This window comes from Bidens hawaiensis, unplaced genomic scaffold, assembly GCF_021521415.1.
Source record: "Bidens hawaiensis isolate Kalapana, Puna unplaced genomic scaffold, B.hawaiensis_p1.1 tig00030168_1, whole genome shotgun sequence".
Taxonomy (NCBI): Eukaryota; Viridiplantae; Streptophyta; class Magnoliopsida; order Asterales; family Asteraceae; genus Bidens; species Bidens hawaiensis.
This window is the reverse complement of record NW_027495007.1, coordinates 205,383-222,993: the sequence shown is the minus strand read 5'-3', so window position 1 is coordinate 222,993 and position 17,611 is coordinate 205,383. Positions and strand designations below refer to the sequence as shown.

The 17,611-nt window shown below is 32.9% G+C and overlaps 2 protein-coding genes and 1 pseudogene across 2 annotated transcripts; 1 reads left to right on the top strand and 2 right to left on the bottom strand.

The window, feature by feature from the left end:
• The first annotated feature begins 407 nt into the window (after nt 1-407).
• Nucleotides 408-1,359, top strand: LOC143579941 (uncharacterized; annotated as a pseudogene).
• Nucleotides 1,360-2,882: 1,523 nt separating this feature from the next.
• LOC143579940 (costars family protein-like) lies at nt 2,883-3,401 on the bottom strand. Its single transcript, XM_077063114.1, has 2 exons — nt 3,273-3,401; nt 2,883-3,111 (listed from the first exon to the last, which is right to left on the bottom strand). The coding sequence occupies exons 1-2, from the start codon at nt 3,351-3,353 to the stop codon at nt 2,917-2,919; spliced, it is 276 nt and encodes a 91-aa protein (XP_076919229.1). The 5' UTR covers nt 3,354-3,401; the 3' UTR covers nt 2,883-2,916.
• Nucleotides 3,402-7,080: 3,679 nt separating this feature from the next.
• Nucleotides 7,081-8,873, bottom strand: LOC143579939 (transcription factor bHLH25-like). Its single transcript, XM_077063113.1, has 3 exons — nt 8,072-8,873; nt 7,470-7,808; nt 7,081-7,239 (listed from the first exon to the last, which is right to left on the bottom strand). Exons 1-3 carry the CDS (start codon nt 8,570-8,572, stop codon nt 7,165-7,167), a joined length of 915 nt encoding a protein of 304 aa, XP_076919228.1. The 5' UTR covers nt 8,573-8,873; the 3' UTR covers nt 7,081-7,164.
• Nucleotides 8,874-17,611: the final 8,738 nt, after the last annotated feature.

Below are 17,611 nucleotides of genomic sequence, written 5' to 3'. Positions count from 1 at the left end.
TAACTTTTGTGTAAATTTAATAATAATAATATTATTATTATTATTATTATTATTATTATGTGAATTCATTCAATAGTTGTAGACCTTTTTGAAAACTTCACTGTCTAGTATAAATGTTAGTATCTTTTTACAAATTTAAAATGATTTTTTTGATTCACTGTCTAGTCGGCCTGACATAGATATGAATGCAGTCGTTGATCCGACTGCTTTTTGACACTTAGATTGTCTTCACGATCTAGTCGTCATGTCAGTTTTATGGATACATATTTGTTTTTTATTGGCTTTACGAACTAGTTGTCTTGGATTATTAAAAAGTCGTCTCGGTTTTTCCATAAAGAACATTTTAAGAACTAAATGTAAATTATAAACCATTTTCTAAAATGGTCCTAAAAGAAATACCCTATTTATTTATTTGATGGCCGCAAAGAAAAGAAAGAAAGAAAGAAAGTAGGTGAGGTGATGGGAGAGATTGAGAAAGTGAAGAACGAGGCGATGGAAATTATGGGATTATTTCAAGCCTTGCCTCGTTTAGTCGTCTTCGACCTCGATTACACTCTTTGGCCCTTCTACTGGTCGGTAATTAGATCACTTTTCTTTTTCTAAACATAGATAGATAGATACTTGGATCAATCAACCAAACCAAATATATAATATGTTAGCAGTTCATCAATTCATTAGCCTTACCTGCTGCTGTTGATCTCCCTAATGCTTATATTTTTATTTATAGGGCTTTTAGCGTTTCAATGGCTTGTACCAACCAACCAATAATGAAACTCATTTGTTTGTTTTTGCAGTCCAAGCGCGAGATGCCGTCGATGTATCCTTATGCTAAAGGCATCCTGTATGCACTCAAGGACAAGGGAGTGGGCATGGCCATTGCCTCTAGATCACCCTCCAGAGACATAGCTGAGGCTTTCATCAACAAGCTGGACATTAACCCCTTGTTTCTCACCAAGGAGATCTTTTCCAGCTGGACTCACAAGACCGAACATTTCAAGAAAATCCATGACAAGACTCGCGTGCCGTATGAATCGATGCTCTTCTTTGACGATGAGAGTCGCAACATAGAATCCGTTTCTAAAATGGGGGTCACAAGCGTTTTGGTCACGACGGGGTCACTCTTGGCGCCTTCAGGCAAGGGCTTACGCAGTTTTCTCAACGTCCAAGTTCATCAAAGAAGAAAGATAGGAAAAAGTGAATGAGACCCACACACACACACACTTGCATATTGGATTTGTAAGGTGAATGAATGAAACCATTGCATATTATATTGCTGCTGCTAGTCATTTGAACCCATTACTACTGTATTTGAAAGTTGTACAATATAAACAAACCATTTATGAAAAGTTTTTGCTTATATTTTTCGTTAACCATGAGAACTCGACCAGACAATACATTGCTAGCCAACAGGATCAGGTAAATTTGCAGCATTTGTTCAGCAGCTCTTGATGGTTTAGAGTCAGATATTTTTCGCTTTTTTTGTGGTCACTAGTGTGTTTTCTGGATGCACTATGTCCTCAAGTCAAAAAAGAACAAAATCCTATCTAGAGTTCTTGTCGATGTAGTAGTTTAGTTTAGAATCGGGGACCCCAGTTGGAAAGTCGGGTTATTTGGGCTACCCAAATATGCGATTATCTAATCACTCATTTATGTTATATCGGTTTTGGGATTAATGTTATGGGTTATGGGTTCAATGAGTTTGTTCTTAAGTCGGTTTCAGGTCAATTTGTAGAAAAGTCAACCTCGTTCTGTTTTATTTTCTAACATTCACAGCTTCTTTCCCATCTCTGTTCTTAACAAGACTTCCCTATTTAGTTTTTGTTGAGGGTCAAAACTTGTAAAATCTCTATGATTCAGGAGTTTCATTTTGTTGTGTTTTGTACCTCTACCTCATTAACGTGCTTGACCCAAACAAACCTTTTACTCGAGTTCTTGAAAATCGAGTGTCATCATGGTCGGGTATTAGTTAGTCCTTTAAACATCAAAGACCCAAATAAGCAGGTGATTGATATGGTGACAACTGGTCTAAAGGATATACCAATTTCAACGCTTAGCGTGTTAGATTATGCAGTCAATTCATTTATCTTAAATGAACACATTTACAAATGTTTATAAATGTTTATTTGTTTTTTTTTCTCTATTTTGTAAATCATTACCCAAACTTGGAAGTCATTTCTTACAAACATAATCAGTTTCTTTACTCTAAAGACCTTGTACAATTGTAGTGTTTTACAATCAGTTTTTGTACATAGTGATTGTGCAACCACCCCATCCTGAAATAACTCATTGATGTAAAGATTGTGACATATAAAGATATATAAACTCTAATAGTTTAGCACTTTAGCTGCAATCTATGTGACTAGCAAGTAATACTGAAATCACAGAAGAAGTTTGAAAGTAACTAAAGAGGTGTGATTAAGTAAGTAACAAATGAATTATATAATTCTGTTGAAGCTTTTGGTCACAAAAAATCTGATAACATTCGTGAAGCCTCGTCTCTTATTGCACCTGACCCCATGCCACCATCTCTCGGCTAAACAAACCATCTTCGTTTTTAGACACGTCATAACCAACACCCCTTTCAACCAACAGCCTAGCACAGAGGCCAACGTCGGCAACGAGTGAAAAAGACACCCTCCGTTTTGGTGGTTTTGTGTCCGGCCAGCCACTTGCAAGTGTTTGAACCTTCCGCATTCTCTGTATCTGGCGATTGTAAGGCGTCACACGCCATGTTTATTCAGAGTTGAGTTTAATTTGGCAGATGGCATAATAATAACAAAAATAGTAATAATAATGGTGATGATAATAATAATAATAATAATATATTTAAGAGAATAACATTGATGATGATGAAGATGACAATGTCCTAGTAGGGTAATACGAATGAACAATGACAGAATGAATACATTAAACAAACTAAGGAGCAGGAGCCGAAGCAGTAGTAGTGGGTGGTTTGAGTAGTATAATGGGAACATTGTCATGAACGCCTTGAAGCAGCAGCTCACCATCATAAGTGAGGAGCTTGCGCCTCTTGGCCGCCCTCAGAGTCCCAACCAGTGCCTCAAATATGTTTGCACATCGATCATCATTGAAAAGCACACCAAATGTCACCTTCAGTTCACACAATAATAATCATTCTTAATTCAGATCCAAGTAATAATAACTAACTAACTAACAGTCTTGCTCTAACCTAAATGATCAGATGAGATGAGATGAGATGAGATCTATAATAAATAATATGAAAGAAAGAAGGAATTAACAATAATAGTTACTTTGTAAGAGCCATCGTCTTGCTTGGTGCCAAGTCGTTGGATCTCCACCTTGAGTTTTTCAACCTCTTCTTCCACATTCATTCTTCTTCTTCACTTTCACTTGTGATAGGTAGCTTTGACTTTTAAGGAGGATACATGTCTCTCCTCTCCTTTATAATATCTATATCATCATAAAAGGATATTTTATTTTGTTTTTCTTTTTTTTTCTTTACCAACGGTTAATTTTACATTTTTACTCTAGACGTTTAATATTTTATGCGTTTAATCTTTTTTTAAATATAATACCTCTCCGTAATTATTTATTTGATTTATTTTATTTCTAACAAAACTTACTTACTTTTCTTTCTTTCTTTTATTTTATTTTTATTTTTTAAATAAAGAATTGAGCTCAAGTTTTTTTTCGGTTTTTTTTTAAGATATGATTCAAGCCAAGCCAACTCGATTTAAAGATTTAAGTAAAAACACCTTATTTCATATAATTGTTACTTTAAAAGTTTTCTACAACATATTTATCTTTATTATTCTATTAACTAAATTTTATTTTTTTATTTTTTGTTATACATTCCCGTTCTTCCACTCATAAAGAATATATGAAATGAATATATGAAGTGAATAGTAATCCATATATATACGGACTGACCCAACTATGCGATCTATATCTATACCATATGTTATACGGACTGACCCAACTATGCGATCCATATATCTATACCATATGTTAAAGATTCAGATAAGATGCAAAAAAACATACATCTTATAATATGTGGTCGGAGATGATAAATTGCTCTTATGACTTATCACTATGATTAGAGGTGTATAAAAAAACCGGTTTTTAGGGATGGTAGTGAAACCCGAACCCGATGGGTATACCCGAAACCCGATATAATTGGGACGGGTCTTACCCGTCCCATTAGGGTTTGGGACGGGTCTGGGATTAATTTTGAAATTTTTCGCGGGTTTGGGACGGTTCTGAGATTTCTAATGTACCCGATTACCCGACCCGATTACCCAATTATATGGATCATTTACCCGATTATATACCCGAAGTCCTTGACATAATTATATATATAGTAACACTAATATAATGTTATGTGTGTTTAACCAGTTGTGTTGAGTTTGTGTCTTTGTGGTGACATTCAAAAATATTTAAAGTATGTTCTACATACGTTGTAATATATCACGCTATCCAACCTCTACAGGCTATGTGACTTTTTTTGAATCGAATGTATGATGAAACTAGAAGAACTACTTGTTTTTTTTTGTTGAGTTTATGTTAATATATTTTGTCAAAACCAGATGGAAACCCGATGGGTTTTGGGCCGGGTATACCCGACATGTATTTTTAATAAACTAACGGATATGCCGAAACCCGCGGGTATGCCCGATACCCGATGGGTATTTACCCGATAAATACCCGACGGGTCTGGGCCGGGTCTGGGATGGGGTTTGATAATCGTGTCTGGGCCGGGTCTGGGATGGGGTTTGATAATCGGGTCCGGTTCTGTTTGGGTTTAAAACCGGTTTTGTACACCTCTAACTATGGCTGTGATTAGGCCCATGCTTGTCCGTTTGTAATTCTGGGCTTTGGGCCTGTTTGTTGGTTTATAATTATGTCTTAAAACAAAAAAGGAATAAAAAGCATGACAAAATGTTTTTTATTTTATTTTATTTGGGTGGTTGAAAAGTTTTGTTATGACATTAATTCTTATGTGTGAATGAAAGTGGTTGATTAAGGAGTATAGCAGCTCACATTTACATCTTAATCATTAAGTCAACCCTTCTAGATCAATCAAGCTTACATATATATTGCTTCCTTCCAAATCCTCCATTATATACATCAATATAATAATACTCTGTGCATAATATTATTATCATTTTATATATATATGGTGGATGATTAGTGACGGCATCATATATTTTCTTCTTTTATTCTTTTATTCTTTATAGCTTATATCTTATGTAATGGTGATTTTTGTATGTGATGCTGATGCATGAAACAATATGAATCCTGTTTGACCAATACATTTATAGCTAGAAACAAAATTTGATTACCGTTTCATTGCATAGGTATATGCTTATGAATATAGTTATGAGTTTTTTTACAACACGTAAGGTAAAGAACTTTCTAACATTGAAATGATATGAACGAGTTAATTACAAATATCATGTATGAGTTTTGAAATATTGTGTTTAGGTTCATAGTTTAAATAGCCACGGCATACTTTTAGCGTTTTGTAAAACTACGGATTTTTGCACTTAATGAAGTTGTATTCTCTATTTAGTGACCTAACATGTCTTGTATATGGCGGTAGTCTAGGCGTTTTGTTTTCGTTATCTAATTCTAGATCTTCAACATATTCGAAGCTAATATATAAAATTTATAAAACTCAGTAAAACTGAATTTAAAATGTTAATATTAAACTTATATATAAATGATTATGATTTCCTAATGCACCTAACGATAACAAAAACTTGGTAATGATTTCAATATGTGAAAGAGTCTAGATCGATTTTATTTTAACGAAATGTTGGTAGCTTTTGGATTGCAAGAGTGCAAACCGGCAATGACCCCTATGGAAAATATGTTGCAAGCAGATGTAGGGAGATCACTTGATGATGTCACCATGAATCGAAAACTAGCAGATATTCTTATCTATCTCACCCTTATAAAACCAGACGTCGTGTTTGTGGTAGGTGTTGTTAGCCGATACAATGATACATGCAAAGTCCAAGAAAGCTTCAACTTGAGGCTAATATGAGAGTGTTACGTGTAGAAGTGTTATGGTATTACAACTTTAAGGGGGTGTTTGGGATTGCTTTTTTTTACCAACTTATAACTTATTAACTTTTTGAAAAGTAATAAAGTGTTTGGAATTACTTATATTGTGAGAGGAAAAGTTCCATAAGTTACACATTTGTAACTTATTAACTTAATGAAAAGTTATAAGAAACTAAAATAAGGAATCCCAAACACCCCTTAAGAGGAAGTCCAAACTCGAGTTGGTCGGGTATTGTGATGCCAATTACGCCGAAGATGTGTGTTGTTGCATGGCCAATATGAAATTAATAAATCAAAGTGTAATTACACAAAGCAAATATGAAATGTCAAATTCTTTTCTTGTCGTTTCTTCATCAATGTCAAATCTTCCTCACCAACTTCCATGAACCAATTATATATACGTATACAAGTCATTGACCAATTGATGGATGGTGGCTTAAATAATATTCATGCATTGATCTGATTTATAGGATTTTTCTTTTTAATAATTATTGAATAACATATCGATTTCTAAAGTAATAAAATAAAATAAAATGCTTCGTTAATTAATGCTCAACAGCCATTCATAATAATAAAAAAAATAATAAAATGCTTTATATAGTAAACCATGTATTGAATAAATAAAATAAGTGTAGTAACGTACGTCATGCATGATTGATGCTTGTGAAGTATAAATATTAAAAATACACTTGAAACACGTTTACAATATCCCAAATAGGAAATTATTAACAGCTGAAACTTTTACAAACGTACATAATATTACATAATAACCATAAAAAGGTTAATCACCAAACACTTGGCTGGTACAAAGTTAGTTCTGCTCCCTCAAAAACCCTTTCAAGAGATACATGCAATGGGGAAAAATGCCTTAATAATTTATAGCCATTAAAGGTTACTAATTTACAACAGGAGGGTAAAAAAAAACATGGTAAGTAAACCATGTAAAAAAAAGGAATGTAAAAAACCCTCCTGTAAAATGAACCTCATAGCAAACAAAATTTAAAGGCATGTAAAATTAGTTAGTGTGAAGGACAGCAGACCACCCTTGTTACCAGAACACAGCCATTTGGGATTAAAAAACCAACACAATTAAAAGAGTACGCGTGTATGTAGTCACATGAATCGTTTGAGTCCGGTTCGTAGATTCTTAACAAGATCCTTCATTGTCATGGAGAATTCTTGATCCATCTGATCAAAAATAAACAAAAAAACATGCCAATATTAATTAAGTATATATGAATGAATTTTAGCAAGAAAAGGTAGCTAGGTAATATATATATATACACACACGGTTTTCATACTCTTCTAGGTGAAAAAATTGCATAGTAAACTGTCATTTACTTTTGTGTAAACCGCATCAAAATAAAAAAAAAAAGTGTACTAAAAGGAGTGTATGAAAAAAGGGACCCTATATGTACCTGGGCAACAACAGTTATATCGAGTGCATGACTAGCAAAGGCCATGGCAGTCGTATTTATGACGGTTAAATGGCGTTTCTCAATTTCAGCTAGTATTTCTTCTAAAACGCCAGTTTTTTTCTCACTATGAACCCTAATCAAAACATCCTTGCCAGAAGATCTTGCTTCAACTTCAGGTAGTTGTTCGTCACCATCCGCACGATCATGATCATGTCTTTTCACAGAAAACACCGACTCCACATTCGGTTTCTTCTTGGTTTGTTCCTCAAGTGTCTTCACTTTCTCTTGGAGGGTTTTCAAGTACTTGATTGCATCTCCAAGAACAGAAGCTTTATCCAACTATATTTTATAGTAATAACATTATTAGAATATATCCATGATAATATATTTCATTTCAGGGTGGGATACCATACAAATGAAATTAACTTACTAAACATACATATATCTGCTAGAGTAATTACACTACAAAGAATGAAGTTGGATAATAATAACAATAATAATTATGTTAGTTCAATTACTGTGGTTATTTATACATTTCTCACGTTAAGAATTGTTTGTATTTGATCGTAAGGTGCATCATATATATGGAATTATATTTTTACCTTTTTAAGGCCAGGGACTAGAGCCGAGAGCGCTATGAACCTCTGGCTAAGTTTCTCTCTTCTCTTTCTCTCCGCCAGGATATGGTCTTGAGGAGTAGTGAGTCTGCTTGTTTTCGCAAACCGGACATGGGACGGTGGGGAGGTTTCATAAGTGAAACCAACTGTACTGTTGGAAGAAACCGCGCCTTCCTCTTTGGTACCTAAATTAATGGTATCAAAATGTAGATTCTGATTATGATTATGATTCTGATTCATCATGGGTTGTGAGTAATCAGAGGTTATGCAACTGCTGGTTTTGAGTTGTTTAGATGGTCTAGGGGATGGTTCCATAAACATAGGTGCATGATGAGCATAGAGTTGATGTGTGTTGTCCACAAACATAGGTGCTTGTTGAAGGTTCATTGGATCATCAAAGATGGAAGTGAATGGCCACTGGGAGTTGAAAAAAGGGTCCTCCATTCCTGACAATTCTGAAAAGCCTCTGAATTGTGAAATCTCCATAAAAGTTTTTAGGGGATGAAAAACAGGATAAAATGAGGACCCAAAATTAACACACTAATTAGTATGTAACAAAATAAACAAATAAGAAGCAATGAACAGCCTAGCCTGAAATAAAAACATAGATATGATCAGATTTGCATGATTAATAAACAACACTAATTCAGATATGCATATCCATAAATCATATAACAAGTGAAGAAGTAGGACCTTGAATAATATTATGGGTAGCTAATTAAATGTCCTTTGCTAGAGAAATTAAAGGTTGGTTTATAACAACAGATTGGTGGGTGGGTCGGTGATGTGAACTGGACATGGCCGTATGAAAAAATAAGCACTAGGTTTAAACAATATACATTAATGGATGACAATTTGAACTTAGAAAAATTGGTAATCGTTGGCTGGCTGTTTTTAATCTTTTTGACGACATTTTGATAATATTAAAGACTTTTATATGCAATCATTATGGTGGAATTTAGACTTTTGATCAACTATACCTTGACTTTTATATAATACACACTACACTTTTAACTTTACAAATTAAATACACACACGCATTCAGAGTTTAGTTTTGTTTGTTTCTACTTGCCTAAAAATAACCAAATTTGACTTTCTTTCGATTATTTTGATGCAAATTGTTAAATCTTTATAACAAGAAATAACTATGACACATTTCATATTTTCTTTTGTCTTTTATTCTAGCGTGTATGCTTTTGAACTTATCATGGTGAAATTTATTTTAATTCCTTCATATTCTAGTTGTTATTTGAAAAAAAAGAAGATAATTTTCTTCAACCATGTATTCTCAAAAGTAATGGCACATGTGAAAAAAAACTACCTATAAGGCATCATATGTGTGGATAAAGCCTCCGTACCACCGTTCAGGGTATTATATACGGATGTTAATAATTGAAATGACATTTTCCATTACACGTGTTTTATACTAAAAATGTCATGATGATGTGAAAGAAAATGTCTCTTAAGACATTATCCATTACACGTGTTTTATACTAATAGGTATACTCCGATGAACACCACAAGTGGTGCTAAGGTGCATCAATTGTCTCAATGAAACAACAACGCCCCCCCCCCCCCCCCCTCCCCCCACCCACGCACCACTCTTCACCGTATTGAATCAATTTTTTTCTTTTTCTTTTTTGATTTCTTTTTTAATTTAAATAAATTGAATGATTGAGAATGAAATATAAACTAATAATTTTGAAGTATAACGCATAGCCTTAATGTTAAATATGAATTTAGTTATTTTGGATTTATATACATTGTTGGAAAGTATCTTGAAAAATATGGATTAAAAATATATCATCTAGTTTTTCTTTTGATACGTGGACTGAACTTATAATTTGCTCTTTTTGAGACAGCACCACACGGACTCACCATTATGCCCATATTACGCTCCACATTTCGCGGGATATTAATTTTGTCTTATTATACTAGCTAGTTCCAACCAAGCCTATCCGGAATCTATATTGTTTTAAATGATCGGAATTACCAACCTATTCTTTTATTAATCCTAGACTACGCAATGACAGATCCAAAATTTTTAACCATTGTCAGAAAGTTTGGAAGAATGGTTAGCTATGGTTATATATTAAATACTTTCACTATATTTGGTCAAACAGTACAAAAAATAAAATCAAGTTAAATTACAAATGCATAACAAAATTACGTCAATCAGGAGGCACAGGAGGCACACCACGTGGCAGGGCTCCTAGCCGAGACGTAAAAGTGCACCGATTTACTTAACTATTCAATTTTAACCCTTTTGTTTAAATTATTACTCAAAATTGTTTTTTTTTATTTATTACAAAAACATTTATGAATACTCAGAGTTTCATATTTAAAGTGGATTTTTAAGAAACCGCGTAGATAGGTGATTGTCTTTTATTGTAGCTTTAGAGATTGTACATAGTAAACGTATATGTATATAGTAAATATCTATCTCAACTTTTTTTATTATTTCATAAAAAAAAAGATATAGAGGAATAGGTATCAAATCAAATAAACAGATAAGCAATCATATCCTATCCTACTTCTTACTCTTCTAATAAAAGAAAATAATTGTGACATTTGTCGCTTTGTGATTAAACTTCATATCTTTTTTCCCTCCAAGACTAAAATATTAATTGACCATAATATATGTTATAACTCGATAATTATTCATTTTTCTTTTACACCCTAATTATATTATGTTTATAAATTTTTATAAAAATAATATTAACATATTATGTATGTTACTATATATTCCAAAATACTTGATGAAATTAAAAAAATCAACAACAAATGTTAAAAGATTGAAAAAAATACATGCAATTTCAAATGTTATCATTAACATGTTATACTATATTGTTATTATTATTATTATTATTGTATGAAAAGTTTTCTTTCCGAAATTGGTTCGTAACCAAAATTCTTTTAATTATACATATATGATATTGAGAATGAAATTCTCAATAGAAAGAGCGTTCTTGGGTACGGAGCCTTCTCGGATACGTTTTTGCACGTGCATTTTTTTAATAAGTTCATTTACAAAAAAGCATTTTATGATATAAATAAAGTCAATTTATATACACATAATATAGATGTAATACATTTTTCCATATACATTATGCAATTTTATAATTTGGATCATTTCATATGTTATACGAGCTTTAAAATTTAACTAGTTAGTAATATGTAAAATGCTAAAAATAGTCTGAAAACAAAAATAAAGTATCAAAATAATGATTGAAAGTTTTCATAATTAAAGTCAACCAAATCAACGATGGTCATTTCTACTTTTGACCAAATGTTGTCGGTGTAATCACTTCTCCAGAAAGAAAAAATAATAAAGTATTATATATCCTTTGGATTTAACGTGGAGTTTACTTCTCAAAGTCTTGCAAAGGTTGCCCAAATTTAAATAAAATCTTTATAACCAATAAACAAACACATTTCTTCAAGTTATTTTCTATTTCTAAGTTTAAACATTAATACTCGGGATAAATTAACCATTACAACATTTCAGTTGGTGATTTGAGTTAGAAGTGTCGACAGTTAGATAATTAATTACATCCATCGGAAGATAACTTAATTTTTCAACAATAACTCACTAATGACCAAGATGCCATTAATTATATATGCATGGCTAACCATCGATGAACAATGCTTTTGGGACGGGTGGTTATCGTAGAAGATGTTGCGAGGAATAGTGTCATGTAACAATCAACGATGAACAATTAAGCGTCAACAATGTTGTGATGAAAATTAACGTCAATAGCATATCTCATTGAGCAGTGCCGATAATTAACAATAAATTGGATGAAAAGGAACATGGACGGCCAAGAATATATCCGGAACATGTTTCTTGAACTGGGAACTAAAACTTGAAAGCGGCTAGCCATCGATCCTATAATGTATCAAGCGGCCAGCATCGGAAGCAAAGACGGCTAGGCTAAGTTTTAATCGTACCTAAAACCTTAGTTTTGATACAAATCTAAACAAACTATATATAATGGACCCATGGACTTTACTAGCTATATTTCCTTAATTATCATTATTATCTTCACGAGGTCTTAATTGTTCATTGTGTCCTTGAGTTCACATGGATCACACACTTTGTAAATATATTCATTCTAGTGGTTTAATGGGGTTGATTTGCTAGCACCATTATGGCTTCATAGCTTAATTAAGCACCATACTCTTCCATCTTAATCATTAATCAATCGCATCGGCAACCATTTGTTGCAACATTGTATATATATTTGCCTGATTTTGGTTTCTCATATCTTGCAATTGATCAATGGTTGGAGATCACTTACATGTTAATATTCAACGCCCACAACAATTACGAAAAGGTTAGTTAATCTGTATTTGAAGGATTAAACAATTACTAATTTATAATGTAAATTGAATGATTTTATTATTACATGAAAACAGAAAAGATTGTGTGTGTATATATTATTTACAGTTGCAGGGATTGCAAGTGCAGTTAGGACCACATTTGCAACCATGATCATTCGCGGATGTTACACCTCCTCTCTCATTGCAACTATACACATTAATCAACAAACAAACAAACAAACACATTATATATATACATATATAGCTACCACCGATTAATTAATTATAAACCGAGTCTTAGTACCTCTTGTTGGGTGTGACGGTGTTGCTGATGACAGGGCTTGTTTTGCAGCCGCCACAGGTTGTTTGGCATTTGCAAGCAGACCCGCAACTGCAGTTACCTCCACAGCAATTAGTAGATGATGACGACATGATTCTAATTAACTAGCTTTAGAACATTACCATGTACATTGTATTTTGTTAATTTATTATCAGTATGGTACGTACATAGAAGTAAAAGTAACGATTTTATAGGCAGCAAGTAGAGGTGCACCCTCCATGTGTGTGGATTAATTCTTCTGTCTACTTGGAAAGCTTCTGTGGTAATAATAATATATGTGTTGAGATTATTATAACTGGATTGTATTTAATATATACACGTTATGACAATCAATAACCAAAATTTCTTAAACGTCCGTTGCAAACACATCAGACTTGATCATTTAGTCATGTCAGACGAAGACAGTGCCCGTAATCCTATAATAATGCGCCATATATATGTAACAATCAAACTTATCTGACCAAATTTTTTGTTATGTAATATTATTTTAATTTTAAACATTTTAATATAAATTAACAAGTTACAAAAATAACAAGAACTTTTATAAAAAAAATTTAATATTATGAATTAAGTTTATAATGCATAAAATATACGTATTTTTTAACATCACGAAATTTTTAAAATTAAATAATATTATTGGTCCTCACTAAATATTCTTTTGATCCTCACCAAATATTTACTCGGAACTTATAAAAAATTAAATAGTATTAGATAACAAAAAAATCTGGTTGAATGCATTTAAATTATCTATATAGATTAATATTAAAATGTTGGTGCCACAAAGTTCTATTTTGAATTTTTTATTAGATTTGTTAATGGTTTTTCTTAGATAATTGTGATGTCAATTCAAATGTGATTGTTGGGTGTGTTGGTAACTCTAATGTGTGTTAAAACAGAACCATTCAATCAACGCAGGTTCAAGTCCTGTATTTGGTTTAAGGCTTCTCTATTTTTGGTTCAAGAATTTCTAGAATTTCTCCTTTTACTATTGCACTAGCTTTTCTTTTTTTTATGTTATATATTTTGTGTTTTTTTTGTTTTAAATAACTTAATACAACGAAATTGTTATTTTAGGTTTATTCCGAAACCGACCGAATTCATATCAATTCCAACCGCAATATTGGACAAAAGTTTTGCCCATCAACTAAACATTGTTTTAAATATGTTAATTTTTTGTATCATAAGCTTGCTACTGTTATCGGCGTCTACTAGATACCAAAACGAACCAAACCGATACTGATTAATGTCATTTTTAATCATAAGTTATACGTGTGCCGAAATCGTTTTGAAAACTTGTAGTGCCGATGTTGTGACGAATTTAACTGATACTAATTGAGTTTGCGTCGATACGCTGCTGCAACGCGGCAAGTTGTTGTTGTTGTTGTTATTAAATTGGTATAACTCAATGATACAGCACTCACTTTACTAGTTTGTTTAGTTTTCACACGGAACTAAAAAAATTGGCATCATATATCTACGTACTAGGAACTAAAAAAATTGCTCTGATCATATTAAAATTTGGTCAGTTCAACCAAATATTTACAATTTGACGCTGTGTAATTGATCTGAAAGCAGAGTTGTCTAACCAAATGTCTACAACTAGCATTGTTACCCGCGCGTTGCGGCGGTGTAGTATATCATCCGCAACTTTTGATAATAATATGATAGATCTTTGAGAATGATTAACATAAGATTGAACATAAGTTTGATAATAATATGATAGATCTTTACGAATGATTAACATGAGATTGAACATATGTGATAAGAAAACAAAAAAAAAAGTATAGATCAGTTAACTCTCTAACAAAATAGATATATCACAACTCTCAAACAAAATAGATATATCACATGTATCTGATCATTTTTTTTACAACAATTACAATAATATTAAGATCTCAAGAAAAAAATCACATCAAAGAGTTAAAGAAAATAATCCACGATCAAAATTAATTAGTTGATGATAACATTACATGTGATATGACTATCTTACAAATCAAGTTTTCGAAAGTGTAAATTCTACATGTGTAAAATAATATTAATGATAGAAAATTTAATAAACTATATTTTGTAGATTATCTCTTAAAATACAAATTATTCTATGTTTGTATACGTAAATTATTTGAAGTACTTTTAAAACATGTTAAAATACTTAAAATAATATCAACAAAGATACATTCTTCTCCCATGGATTGCCTATCAGCGCATGTACTCTACGGCCAGTTTTCCCCCTCCCGGAATCGTGAGAACCACCGTCACGCCGTTGTTTGCTGGAAGGACCGCCACTGACTACAGGAATCGTTAGAACCACTCGTTACCATTGCTCGTGCCGAGTTTCTGGGTCAAATTTTTGATTTTCTACCCGCAGAGTGTGTTTTATACCCTGCGGTAATGGTTAGCGGCGGTTTCTCGATAAGGCGACATAACGTCTCAACTATTAGACGCTACACTTGTATACCATACCGGCCGGTAATGATATTTACCTATTTACATCGGTGGTTTTCCGGTGAAGCGACGGAACGGTTCAAATGCTAGAGGAGGCGTTGATAAAGGTTACGACTAACACGTTCTTATTCACTAACAAATTTCTATCATATTATTTTCAAAGGATGCGCGAAGAATGTTTCGGTTAACTGGATTCAAACAACAGAATTAGAAAACATGAACATGAATACTAATAACAATAATAATGGCTTGTAACGTTCAGTCCCATGGTCGTCAACTGATACTCTGACTATTCCATGCCCGGGTCATTATTCTTGTTGTATAGTGTCATCGCTAAAACAGTTATACCATCGGAAGTTGGGCGGGAGGAGAAATGATGGACATGAAGATGTATTTATAGGTTTGAGATGTTGACGGCTACTGGTTATTACGGTTATCGGAGAAAGGACACGACTGTAAATTAAATCGTTTAAAATAATAGATGGTGCCCTATAATTGTAATATCCATCAATGACTTACATGTTTAAAATAATATTTGTAAAAATAAAAAAGATGTGGCAGCTAAAGAAATGAAAACACGTTTCAATTAATTATATAATATTAAAAAAGAAGAAGGAAAAAAATTAAAAAAGAATTATGTGAAAAAAAATACAAAACCCTTCAAATTCTAAATGTAGTAGAGATAATCTGACGTCGTGTAATTGGTCTGAAAAATACCGTCGCCTAACATGATTAAATGGAGGGGTCTGATGCAAACATAATTGGTATGAAATGACCATGATTAATGGCCGGGTCCGAGGCATTTACAATGAACAGTTAAGCTATGTGTGGTGGAGAGATTACAAATTATAGATAATTACATAGATGCATGTATAATTATTTGATAATTACATACATACATCTATAATTTTGGATGCAATTAGGCAAATAGATAATTACATAGATATGCATTAATTATCATTAGTACTGGATGTTGGTTTGAGGTGTTTGAAAACCCACTTGATCGCATTTGCAGCGCTCTTCGCCAGAAATATTATCAATGATGACGATGACGACTTAACGCTCCTCATCCGGTGGTCTTCTCCTCCTCCTATTAATGTTAATGTAAGCATTGCTGCACTCACTGCCATTAATCTGCTTCGATCGATCTCTCAATTAATAATATTGTACCTTGCCTGCCTGCCCGTATTATAACTTATAAACATATGATGTGTGTATATATATATACACACACAGATTTGTGGCCTGTGTCTGTATGAGAGAGGCAAACTGTGGGCGGTTGGATTGGATTGGATTGGATTGGATTGGATTGGATTGATACACGTATATTTGTGGGCGTGTGTATGCCTAGATTCTGCGTGCGTATGGATGTATACTAATGATGTGTGCCTCAGTTAAGACCGAGATAGGATTATTATTAGTTTTAATTATTATTTTATCATCACTTACAATTTCTTTTTCTCTCTTTTTTTTACTTCATTTAACGAATTCGGTTTTGGCTTTATACTTAAAAGTTAAGGCCTTAAGGGTATTTCATTTTAGGTTTTTTTTTTTTCCTTTTTTTAAAGGTGGAAAAAAAGAGTTTAATATTTTGGGGCCGTCTTATATACAAACTCTTAATACACATTAGATACAAGCTCTAGCTCTAGAGCGTTTCCAAGAATTCTTTAAAATGTTGGGGTTCGAGGCGAGTAAAAAAGAAAGCCCGTAAATCACGTTTTTAATTGCTTGATAAAGTAATTTGACAATTTTATTAATTAAGTTGTATTTTCAAAGCCCAAATACAGACTAGATGAACCATATAAAACACAAAGAAAGATTTTTTCAAAGCCCATAAACTAACACTCTTTCTATTGCATCAAGCCATCAATGAGTCATTTTAGGCACTTTTGTTTTAAAATAATATTATATATATAATTTCATTTAAAAATTGTGAGACTCTCAAGAAACTGGGCTTGGATCGGTCGTCCTTCTTTAGACCATTCACATAGTCGGTCAAGCGAACAACTTTCTATTTTTACAATTTCCCCTCCCTTCATGAATGATAAAATGAAATAATGTTTGTGGGAATCAAACCCACTACATTATCATCATCATCATCGTACTTAGTATATCCCATCAATAGCAAAGCTATGGTAGGGTCTGAGGATGGTGAGATGTAGACAGTTTTACCTCTACCCCGTAGGAATAGAGATGCTGCTTCTGGTGAGACCCCGGCTCGATAGTAGTTTTGCATCAAGCCTTGAACACAAGGCACATAACACTCAACCATTGGACAGCGGGCGATTGGTGCATGTACCATTGTCTTTCGGCTATCAACGCCACCACGATGCCTGATTAACCTTTCGCCACTTTTAACGTTATTTTCACGAGATTAGTAAAATAACGTCAAAATTAGTGCAATTTCACTTTTGCCCACC

Excerpts from the sequence above, each read along its gene's own strand:
- LOC143579940 (XM_077063114.1), bottom strand. The coding sequence starts at position 3,353 with ATGAATGTGGAAGAAGAGGTTGAAAAACTCAAGGTGGAGATCCAACGA. Across the intron at positions 3,112-3,272 it reads AAGACGATGGCTCTTACAAA|GTGACATTTGGTGTGCTTTT; the intron begins GTAACTATTATT and ends TGTGAACTGAAG.
- LOC143579939 (XM_077063113.1), bottom strand. The coding sequence starts at position 8,572 with ATGGAGATTTCACAATTCAGAGGCTTTTCAGAATTGTCAGGAATGGAG. Across the intron at positions 7,809-8,071 it reads TAGTCCCTGGCCTTAAAAAG|TTGGATAAAGCTTCTGTTCT; the intron begins GTAAAAATATAA and ends TATAAAATATAG. Across the intron at positions 7,240-7,469 it reads ATATAACTGTTGTTGCCCAG|ATGGATCAAGAATTCTCCAT; the intron begins GTACATATAGGG and ends ATTTTTGATCAG.